This window comes from Pristiophorus japonicus, chromosome 9, assembly GCF_044704955.1.
Source record: "Pristiophorus japonicus isolate sPriJap1 chromosome 9, sPriJap1.hap1, whole genome shotgun sequence".
Classification (NCBI taxonomy): domain Eukaryota; kingdom Metazoa; phylum Chordata; class Chondrichthyes; family Pristiophoridae; genus Pristiophorus; species Pristiophorus japonicus.
The window spans coordinates 127954216-127966277 of NC_091985.1; the positions used below are offsets into that span (position 1 = coordinate 127954216).

The following is a 12062-nucleotide window of genomic DNA, read 5'->3' on the forward strand; positions in this document are numbered from 1 at the left end:
CAGCACTCTGCCATCTTTCTCCATTTAAATAATAACTTGTTCTTTGATTTTTTTTCTGCCAAAGTGCATGACCTCACACTTTCCAACATTATACTCCATCTGCCAAATGTTTTCCCACTCACTTAGCCTATGTTCTTTTGCAGATTTTTTGTGTCCTCCTCATACATTGCTTTTCCTCCCGTCTTTGTATCATTAGCAAACTTGGCTACGTTACACCCGTTAATATAGATTGTAAATAGTTGGGGTCCCAGCACTGATCCCTGCGGCATCCTACTAGTTATTGGTTGCCAACCAGAGAATAAACCATTTATCCCACCTCTCTGTTTTCTGTTAGTTAGCCAATCCTCTATCCATGCTAATATATTACCCCCAAACCCGTGAACTTTTATCTTGTGCAGTAACATCTTTCAGGTAAGTTTGCATTTAAGCTTTTGGACTGGATTTTTATAAATGTTATTGAAGTAGTGGCTTTGTGCAATACATGCTAACAGTTTTTTGAGTGTACAGGGAGTGCTGCTGGATGCTTGAATGGCCTTGGATGGTAAATTAAGGCCTCTGAGAAGCTAGAAAATGCTGGAAATACTCAGCAGGTCAGGTAGCATCCTTGGAAATAGAAACAGAGTTCACGTCTCACGTCAAAATGCTGCCTGACCTGCTCAGTATTTCCAGCATTTTATGCTTTTATTTCAGATTTACAACATCTGCTCGCAGAGGGAAGAGGAAGACGCAGAAGAGGAGGAAGCAGCAGGAAGGTTGCAATCGAGGCAGCCCCTTTCTGGCCAGGATTTTGGGGATGGAATCATCCGCCTGCAGTACCAGTGACCACAACCCCAATTCTCCTTTCAACACTTGTCCCACACCTTACCTTCCCTGTTACTGACCATCACAGCATCCTCTTGGCCACAATGCTGAAATAAAAGCCACCACAAAGCAAACTTTCCAATCCAACTTTATACATCTATCCATCCTATGCGACATCACAAAATCAACTAATCACCCTTGTGCAATCCCTTCGTGACTGTCTTGTGTGTGCCTTTGCCTATCCTTCTGATGTCACATAGTGCTACCCCAGTGGCTGCAGCATGGCTGGCAGAAGGCTGCTGACTTTCATTGAGGGACACTGCAAATGGCCTTGCTGGTCGACCTTGAGGAGCTGATGTCTGTGCGTGTGAAAGCGAGTGATGGTGTTTCTTCACTCCTCTCCCTCTTGGCCAACCACTGGCTGGGCAGGCTGCATTTCTTGGGTGTGTGAAATGAGGAAGGCACAAGAGTGGAGTTGTGGTGAAGGGAGGGCAGAAAAGCAAGAAGTGCATGCTTGAAGGATCATAGCGTATGAGGATACCAGCATTTTGTATCCCTTCAGCCCTCAGCCACTCAGCCATACTCCTGCCAAGAATAGCCAGCACCGTCTCCTCCAAAGGGGTGAGTGAAGCTAGGAATGGGAGATGTGCCTCGTGTTTGGCACAGATTGTTGGTCGGAGAGTGATTGTGGGGTGGCGGGAGTTGTACATTGAGAGGTTTGTGGGTCTGGTGGTACAGTTGGTAAAAGATGACATTCATTGACCTTGACCACTGGTCTGAGGTCATGAAGCTTCTTTGGGCACTGGAGCCAGGTGGTGAGAGCGACATTGCTGACAGTGACGGCCTCGGTGATCTGGTCCCACATCCTTCTTTCTGTGGGTAGAGGACCTCTCTTGCATTGTTGACCACTGCACAAAGCAGGAGTGCTGCTGTGAGACCGTGGATACCCCTTCCCTGGCTTGCTGTGCCATTTGTGTTAGTGCTGAAGCACTTTTCCCCCTTTTTTTAGGTCTGGAAGGTAATTTAGCTTTAACCTCCCATTTGAGAATTCTTTTTTAATAATTTTTTTTCAGAAGGCAGTTGAGCTGTAAAGGATAAAATCAGCCCATTTTTACATGATTTTTATTTTTTTCATTTCAGAAGGCAGTTCCCCTTTAAGAGACCTAACTGCTTTCTGAAATGACAGTCTTGCTTTCAGCGAAGGCTGTTCTTGCTGCAGTGACGCTACATTGGAGCCTCCTGCCAGGACGAACTCCACCAGAACGGCGTTGCACAGTAAGTTCAGCGCTAATGTCAATTAACCACCAGTGCCAAATTATTGGTCCTGCCAGTGTTCCCATTTTCAGCAGCCTTTAACAACTCCAGTGGGTTTTTAGTGATGTTGCATTTTAGCCCAGAATATTAAGCCAGTTTAACAGTTTTTATGAAATTAAATTTTGCTCTGATTCCAGAGTTGAAGCCTTATCTGTCATTTACTTTCAATCTTTCATTTATCAAAGTCTTCCTCCCTTCTTTAGCTGTACAAGAATGTCTGTGAACGAGGCCAATGGACTGAGAGATTCTTATCTGCATATTTTGCATACAAGGAGAACAATATAGATTCTGCCTTTCTTCAGTACTTATTTCTTGCAGAACAAGGATATGAAATGGCTCAAAGCAACACAGCTTACATTCTGGAATATGGTAGGTTCAGAAACTAAATACTCAAAATTCCCAAAAGATTTTATTTTTGCAATGTATTTTTTCAATAAAATCTGTGAAATGTACTGTTGTTTTAACAGAACAGTCTGCACTCATCTCAAAGATGGATTGCTACCATATGGCTCTGATATACTGGAACCGAGCTGCAGCTCAAGGTACAGGTGTATATTTGATGTACATGGCAGAAAACTATTAGTTATTGGAAAATAAATCTTTCTTTAATGTTGGACACAGTACCTCGCAAGGATTCGAGGCACAAGTGAGATATTGGTCCAACTCATCGGTGTTTGTATAAAAGGTACACATCAGGAACCGGTTGTTTGCAGAAAATAAGTCATTGAGTGATGCCAACTGCAGATTGATGTTGGCCTGGTTATAAGTGATTTATTTCCAAAACTATTTGTCGAATATTGATAACATATGATTATTTGTTTAAGCAGTTTTAATGTTGTTTAAATTGCCATATTAACTGACTTTGGAGTGATACTGTGATGTTAGGTGGTACGGTCCAGTACATTATTTCCAGTAACAGTCTGAGACTGCATTTACAGAGATAAATTTTGCAGCAGAGAAAAGTACATGGATAATCAAATATTGATTATGGGTTTGTTTGCAGTAATACCATTGATACTATTATGGCGCCAATGCATTTGGCATCACATTGTTTGCAGTGTAACGAACATTGGCTTACTCTAATTCTGAAGTTTTGGCAGCTTTGTGTCTCACCACATAATGCTGTATTAAAAGTTTTGGTAGTTGATGAGCACCAGGTAATAGTCTTCAACTTGTTTCAGACAAAGCTCCAAACAGTTATGTTTCTACAATAGAGTGTATTTAATAATAACTGGTCACAATGATGCACATAGCAACTGTACTCTCCTTTCACCTCTCTTCTCAGCCCTTTTCTTCCACATAACCACCTGGGTTTTGCCTTATGTATCCAATTTCCCTTTCCTCGTGGGTGGGAGAAGGAACAACTCCACCTTCCTACAGCCCAATCCCGCACGGTCATTAGAACCATAAAATGGTTACAGCACGGAAGGCGGCCATTCAGCCCGTCGAGCCCGTGCCGACTCTCAGCCAGTCCTATTCCCCTGCCCTTTCCCGGTAGCCCTGCAATTTTTTTTCCCCTTCACATACTTATCCAACTTCCTTCTGAAATTACAATTTATAACCAAGGTAAAGACCAGACCCAATCCATTTCCATACATGCAGAATTTATGGCAGCAAATATGCAGGATGGAATATTTAGAAATCTTTTGGTGTGAGTATTTGGTATTTTTTTTTATAATTTTCTCTTATTTCCCCTTCGAGGAACCCCCACACCATACACCATACCTTACCAAGGAGGCAGTGCCCTGCTCCAAGGAATCTGTCAATATTTGTTTTTCAATCAAATAGTAGGAGATGAAGGAATGGCTATGGGTGACCTCCCTCCCACTGGGAAAGTGCATGGCCTTGTCCTGATGACATGATTGACATCAGGAATTAACTATGTAAAGAATCGCAGGTGTACCTGCATCGTAACACTCCATAACACCATTTTAAAATATATATATTTGGATAGCGTTTTTTCTGAAGTATTTAGGAAGAAACCTCGTGCATACCACATTGGTACACTAATTGATGGCAAGATGCGAGTTTGGAGGCTACAGTTTCCCATGTCGCAAATTCCCACGGTTAGGCAATCGGTGAAGGTTAAATACAACCTTCCAGAAGGAGGGTATACTGGAGAGCGAGTCAGTTTGGTTCGTTCTTCTGTGGCCAGTTCAAATAGAGACTTGGGAGACGGTCATTTACTGCCATTTGTCTCTAAGCAGGAGAAATAGTTCATTGAGAGGGAGAAATTAAAACAAAAAGCAAAGGAGAAAAATTACTGCTGAGTGCGCACCCGTATGTCTGTCCTCTCCATGACTGCAGCCAGCAAGATCAACTGGCTCATTAGCTGACTTGTCAGCTCAGTTTCCCTTTATACCAGTGATTCTAGCTGTGTGATCTGCTATTGATCCAAGACGCATCCAAAAGCACCGCCAACACCCGATACACTCCCCCACCATCCCCGTACCCAGAAGTGAACTGTCAGTAAAAAGGTTATAATCCGTCGCCTCCAGCCACCCTGTTAACAGGCTTTGCAGCATTGAGTTTCGTGAAGTTGTTGACACTAAAACAAAGAACCTGCGTTTGTGCTCCAAAATAAAAATGCGGACAGCACCAACTCCTTTCGTCCGCAGAAAATTAACGGAGAATCAAGACCAGAGATAAAGGGATAATCCAGGCTCCACTGTATTGTAGATGCTATATGTGCAGGTGTTCTGGACAGAAGCTTGTGCTGGGCATAGTAATAGTATCAATGGGGCACAGCTGGTAGAAGACTGTCCCTTTATTTTTGGTGCAGTGTGAATCCAGCCACCTGTTAAGTTCCTAAATTCAACTTCTCAACCTAGTTCCTAATGGATGCAAGTACAGAACTGTTCAGAACATGGAAATCTCACTGAGAAAGCCCAGCAGCATGGTTAATGCTTGTAAACAGAAAATTCACCCGTAATGGGTCAATTTATTTCATGTATTGCCAATAGACAAAATCCTTTGGATTAACGGACTTCTTATTTCTGACAAACTTGTAAATTCCGTTGTGAGCAGTTAGTTGGTAACGGTGTTAAGACAGTTCCCATCATTTTAATTATCACCTCCTATTCAGGCTCGTGTTTATAAGAGAATTTCATTTAAGTATCACAATATTCGGAAATCATGCTTGACGAATCTTCTGGAATTTTTTGAGGATGTAACTAGCAGAGTGGACAAGGGAGAACCAGTGTATTTGGACTTTCAAAAGGCTTTTGACAAGGTCCCGCACAAGAGATTGGTGTGCAAAATCAAAGCGCATGGTATTGGGGGTAATGTACTGACGTGGATAGAGAACTGGTTGGCAGACAGGAAGCAGAGAGTCGGGATAAACAGGTCCTTTTTCACAATGGCAGGCAGTGACTAGTGGAGTGCCGCGGGGCTCAGTGCTGGGACCCCAGCTCTTTACAATATATATTAACGACTTAAATGAAGGAATTGAGTGTAATATCTCCAAGTTTGCGGATGATACTAAACTGGGTAGCGGTGTGAGTTGTGAGGAGGACGCTGAGAGGCTGCAGGGTGACTTGGACAGGTTAGATGAGTGGGCTGATGCATGGCAGATGCAGTATAATGACGATAAATGTGAGGTTATCCATTTTGGGGGCAAAAACACGAAGGCAGAATATTATCTGGATGGCGGCAGATTTGGAAAAGGGAAGGTGCAATGAGACCTGGGTGTCATGGTTCATCAGTCACTGAAAGTGGGCATGCAGGTACAGCAGGCGCTGAAGGCGACAAATGGTATGTTGGCCTTCATAGCTAGGGGATTTGAGTATAGGAGCAGGGAGGTCTTACTGCAGTTGCATAGGACCTAAGTGAGGCCTCACCTGGAATATTGTGTACAGTTTTGGTCTCCTAACTTGAGGAAGGACATTCTTGCTATTGAGGGAGTGCAGCGAAGATTCACCAGACTGATTCCCGGGATGGTGGGACTGACCCATCAAGAAAGACTGGATCAACTGGGCCTTTATTCACTGGAGTTTAGAAGGATGAGAGGGGATCTCAGAAACGTATAAGATTCTGATGGGATTGTTCAGGTTAGATATGGGAAGAATGTTCCCGATGTTGGGGAAGTCCTGAACCAGGGGACACAGTCTTAGGATAAGGGGTAAGCCATTTAGGACTTAGATGAGGAGAAACTTCTTCACACAGAGAGTTGTTAACCTATGGAATTCCCTGCCACAGAGAGTTGTTGATGCCAGTTCATTGGATATATTCAAGAGGGAGTTGGATATGGCCCTTACTGCTAAGGGGATCAAGGGGTATGGAGAGAAAGCAGGAAAGGGGTACTGAGGGAATGATCAGCCATGATCTTATTGAATGGCGGTGCAGGCTTAAAGGGGCGAATGGCATACTCCTGCATCTTTTTTCTATGTTTCTCATATTGAAAGTGATATTCAGTTGTAAACGAGCATATTCAATCTCCTTGTACAGAATGACACAAAGCGAACACAAAAATTGTAGATTGCATCATAACCCATACTTCGTCCTCGTTAGTCAGGTAATGTTCTGGTTATGCTCACTAAATTTAGAATTCTGGAAGAGTAGTTTGTGGGACCACAAAGATTTGTGCTTCCCAAATTCATATGCTTATCCTGGTTTGTGTGGCCTGCTGACTGCAGGATAAGCTTCTCTTCTTCCCCCATCCCATCCCACTCCCAGTACCATAGAAACTGTCATGGTTAACTGGCAATTTTAATCGCTCCACCATTGACAGTTGTGTCTTCAGCTGACTGGGCAGTCGGCTCTGGCATTCCTTCCCCTTCTTTAAGATGCTCCTTAAAACCTTCCTCTTTGACCATGTTTTTGGTCACCTCTATGTGGTTCGGTGTCAAATTCTGTTTGATATCATTCCTGTGAAGCGCCTTGGGACGTTTCACTACATTAAAGGCGCTATATAAATGCAAGTTGTTATTAGCACATCACATCCTGCTGCTGTCTCCCTTTACCCCCCTAAATATACAGATAATACATTTGTGGTACATAGGGTAATCTGACTGCATCAAGTCAGGCCAAGATTTTCACGAACATTGTAAAAGAGAGGAAAATGCAACCCGTTAATGTTTTGTAAGCAATAGGGTACCCATAATGTTTTGTCAGGAAATCTTACCAAACAGGATTCTTGAGTTTTTTTAAGTGAGGCAGACTGTTAAGATGGCAAATAATTTGAAATCGATGTTTGAAATAATGTCATACTTCAATACATTTTAAAACATTATTTTGCTTGCTAGGCTATTCATATGCCAGAATTAAACTGGGTGATTATTATTACTATGGCTATGGAACAAAAGTGGATTATGAAACAGCTGCAAGTCACTATCGTTTGGCTGCTGAACAGCAACATAATGCACAAGCTATGTTCAATTTAGCATACATGTATGAACATGGTCTTGGCACAGAGCAGGTATGGAGCAGTCACTTACTTCTATTACCAGAATGAAGAAACACATTGTTTTTGAATTGATCGTATTTTAAGTTATTAATTTGTAACAAGCACCTCTTTAAAAAAAAAAATCTCAGTTACTATATTAGAACAGAATACATGACAATGATTCGTCAAAAGCTCTCTTATATAAAACAATAATGGATTAGGTTCAAAGGCTGTAACCTGGTTGAGGGGTTCATTTGACCTCCAAAATTTTATCATTTTAAAACTGTTGTTCTCACTGACAAAGGTGCATTCATCACCCATCCCTACTTGTCTTCAGGTAGTGATTGGCCTTCTCCTTGAACCGCTGCAGTCCTTGTGGTGACAGTGCTCCCACAATAGGATTTAGCTGGGAATTTCAGGATCTTGACTCAGAAATGTAACAAATGTTCCTTCATTAATTGCTAAGTTAGGACGATGTGCAACTTGTCGGTAAAGCTGGAGGTTTTTGGAACCTATGCCCATAACCCTGGACTCTTACAGCAGGCCCAACTGATGTTTGGATTTGGTAATCGTTAATGCTCAACCAATTAGCCGGCCTACTCATTGAAATATTTCACATGGGGCAGAAAGGGTAGCCTTGACCTTTCTTTCTCATTGATCCGGGTGTTTGTACTCCATACTTAGTCCAGGTTCCCAAACGGACATATTTTGGTTATCAGCAGCATCCCTATGGTTGCTTGCTCTTTCCACACCTAATAAAACGTACTTCCCCTTGTACAATGTCAGTTCTTTGTGAAAGGGGGTAAGCACTATTCAGCAATTATCATTTTAAATCTCCATACAAGCTGCTTTTGAAAGTCACTCATTTTTGAGAATGCTGCTGTTTTCACAAGAAATGCATGAAGGCGATTCAGTTCTTCCATCCAGAAACTTTACCGTACCTCTCCCATACAATTACAGAATCCAAGTTTCATCGATGATTCCAATTCCACTATACCCAAAAGTCCATTCTTGGCATTGATCACTATTTCTGAACAAAAAGCTCCCCCCATCAATTTTTTTTTTTTTACAAGTTTAACTGTGCCCTTTTGTCTTACTGTGTTGTTGATCAATTTTTTTTTTTAAAAACAATCATGGCTCTAAAGATCACCTCTTTACAAGGCTGAAAAGCTCAAGTTTCTCCAATCTTTCCTCATAAATCATTCTAGTAATGTATACTACAAATATCATAGCTCTTAACTGAATCTGAATGGTATTTAAAAAAAATAGTATACATGCTCTTCTTCAGGATCTTCACTTGGCCAAAAGATTCTACGATTTGGCTGCAGAAACTAGTATAGATGCCTATATACCAGTCTTCCTTGCACTTTGTAAACTCGGAACCATAGATCTCATTCATTCTGTTCAGTATGCCAATGTAAGTATCATCTTACATTTATATAATAATGTAAAGAACAAACCCCCGAGGTGTCTCGTAATGGAAATTGATTGGGAAATAGACAGCGAGTCGTGGGGGAAGAGATTAGCAAGGCCGGCCAGAAGTTTGGTTTGAAAAGGATTTTAAAGAGAAACAGAAGTGGACAGGTGGGGGCGGGGGGGTAGTTTAGGGAGTTGGATTTAGGTAGCTTAAGACTTGACCATCATTGATAGTAACACCTGGAAAGCACTCTCTACATTTCTAGTTGTCTATGCTGCACATTTTTGGAGGTTGAAAGGTACATAGTTCATGAAACAAAATTTAACAAGCAATGCTTTTAACAACAGTGCTGTACTTTTATGGGACAAGAGTTAAATTGGGGTGAAATTATTTAATCGATTAATGCAGATTTGCTAATAACAATTTTTATCTTTGCAGCTCAGTGAAGTGTGGAAACAAATAAACCTGGATGGATTGCTGTTGCTGTGGCATCTTTGGGATATCTTTCTAATAATAATTTTAACTTTGCTCGTGGCTGTACTAAGGATCTATAGACAGGTACAATAGGAGTTACATTCATCTTTAAGCTGCTGGAGTCAAGAGCCTAGAGTTGCTTTATGAATTTAACTTTGCTGTGAGTAACTGCCAAGAGTGATGTAATGAGTTAAAATACAAGTTTCAACATACTGTAACATTAAACACAATCAAAATGTCCATGTATGCATTGTCATCTTTATCCTCAGTTACTCTTTCTATAAACAGTGACAGACTAATTAAAAGTTGTTGATTTACCACTTAAATATAATGCATTAAAATTCACAATTATATATAAACAAGAGAGTCCTCTTTATAATTTAATTGTATTAATATACAACGGATTTAAGGAGTGCAGATGTTAAAGTAAACTTTCCCATAATTAACCTCCAAAAAAGTATTCTAGTTTAAATTTGCCAGGAAAGGGATTTTTTACGTGCATACACAGAGCTCTCTTCTTGGCGGAAGAATTACGGTCAGAGTAAGGTGGTACAGAGTACTGCAGGTAACTCTCCACTAATTTTGTTATCAAGTATCTTTTCCCCTTTCGTGATAAAGAATTCTGTGAGCTTGTTGGAGAAGAGGGTGGATGGGGCAGGGGAGAAGAGTTTAAGGAGTTACTTGATAATGGAGAAAAGCTGGAGCTTTACATCTCCAGGTTGATCCTGGAGTATTGAGTGGTTTTGGGAGAGGAGAACAGGGTCTGACAGTGCTTGATGTGGTCAGCCAGATCTGGTGATGGATGGCTGAACCAGATATGCTCAAGTCTGCACCCTTACGCTTTAGATTGCAAAGATGGGACCCATATCAGGGCTGGGGGGAGCAGGGGATAAAGAGGGGTTGACCAGGATGGGAGAAATTAGGGAACTGCAGGGGAAAAGGGCATCAAAGATGGAAGATAGGGAGTGATTGAGCAGCTAGACTGTTGTGGAAGTATTGTGAATGGAACACCAAAGACTAGGCAGTTGGAAGTTTGAAAGTGGTGTCCATGACTTTGGTGATCCAAGAGCAATAAATCACACCACTGCTAGCCAACCAGTGCCACTATTTTTAAATCTAAGAAGCAATGCCACTAAAACTGACAATAATCCAGAAAATGTGTGACCATCATTGATTTTAATCTACAGTTCAACTGTTTCGATAAGGGAAATCGCAGAGCAAAAGTCCCAGGAAATTATGGTGTAACTTAAGTAAAGGCATAAGTAATTTAGGCCATAATTTAATGGGACATCAAAGCAAAGTCCAAGCCTGTACTCACACCTCCATTTACACACACGCCCAGCAAGAACTGCTCAATAGTGATATGGAGCAGAGCTGTGGCTATTTTTCCCCTCCCTCGCATTAAAAGAACCCGAGGTGAGGTTTCTTCTGGGATTCTACCACTGCTCTAGCTTAAGTCAGCTAACTTAGCAGAGATTGGCACTTGAACCTGGGAGCTTCTTCGTCTGTAACAACCACAGCTATCAGCGAAGCAACCAATAGTTTAAAAAAAAATTGTAATCCATTTTCAAACATTCAATTTCAGTTTGAAAAAATGAAGCAACCTCTTAATAGAGATGATCCTTTTGCAGCATAGACTATCTTCTGTCATTGAAGTTCAGGGGAGGTTCACTTGGTTGATTCCAGAGATGAAGGGGTTGACTTATGAAGAAAGATTGAGCAGGTTGAAGTTTAGAATAAGAGGTGATCTTATTGAATTATGAGGGCCTAGATATAATGGATAGAAAGGGCCTATTTCCCTTAGCACAGGGGTCAACAACCAGGAGGCAAAGATTTAAAGTAACTGGAAGAAGATTTAGAGGGGATTTATGGGAAAATTTCTTCTCGCAGAGGGTTGTGGGGGTCTGGAACTCACTGCCTGAACCGGTGGTAGAGGCAGAAACCCTCACCACATTTAAAAAGTACTTGGATGTGCACTTGTGCCGTAACCTGCAGGGTTACAGACCTAGAGCTGGAAAGTGGGATTAGGCTGGGTGGCACAGACACGATGGGCCAAAATGGCCTCCTTCCGTGCTGTAAACTTCTATGATTCTATAGTTTAAGAATAAGGGGTCGCCCATTTAAAACGGAGATGAGGAATTTCTTTGAGGTTCGTAAATTTGCGGAATTCTCAGCCCCAGAGAGTTGTGGAGGCTGGGTCTTTGAATAAATTTAAGACAGAATGAGACAGTTTCTTAAACGATAAGCGAGTCCAGGGTTATGGGGAGTGGGCAGGGAAGTGGAGCTGAGCCCAAGATCAGATCAGCCATGATCATATTAAATGGCAGAGCAGACTTGAGGGGCCAAATGGCCTGTTCCTATTATGTAATTACCCTACTCCAAAAAGCCAGCACTGTGTTGGTATTTCAAATATGTATCCAATGAAAATAAAAGGGTGTAAATTCATATCTCTGATTTTGAAATCAGATTAGTTGTCCCATCAGGACACCATGCTATGGAATATTAGATCATCAGTTTACACCTGCAATTTCCCCAAAACAGTATATTCCTGACCTCAGCTGTGCCATCAGGGAAGTGGTGACTGATCAAACGAGCGCAAATCACACGCCTTCCATCTTGGCCAGAAACAAAAGCTGACCCAGCAAGAAAATGAGAGGAAGAATAAATTACCAA

The 12062-nt window shown here is 41.7% G+C and overlaps 1 protein-coding gene across 8 annotated transcripts in view; it reads left to right on the top strand.

The window, feature by feature from the left end:
* The window catches only part of LOC139273219 (protein sel-1 homolog 1-like), a 125727-nt gene extending 116009 nt beyond the window's left edge, over positions 1-9718 (top strand). For 7 of the 8 annotated variants that reach the window (XM_070889824.1, XM_070889828.1, XM_070889832.1 and 4 more), the window contains 5 exons: positions 2319-2484; positions 2583-2657; positions 7359-7531; positions 8787-8915; positions 9354-9718. In XM_070889824.1, coding sequence (XP_070745925.1) covers positions 2319-2484; positions 2583-2657; positions 7359-7531; positions 8787-8915; positions 9354-9482 — 672 coding nt within the window. In that variant the 3' untranslated portion in view covers positions 9483-9718. The remainder of the gene's footprint in view (positions 1-2318; positions 2485-2582; positions 2658-7358; positions 7532-8786; positions 8916-9353) is intronic. The other variant, XM_070889831.1, reaches the window with a different exon arrangement.
* Positions 9719-12062: the final 2344 nt, after the last annotated feature.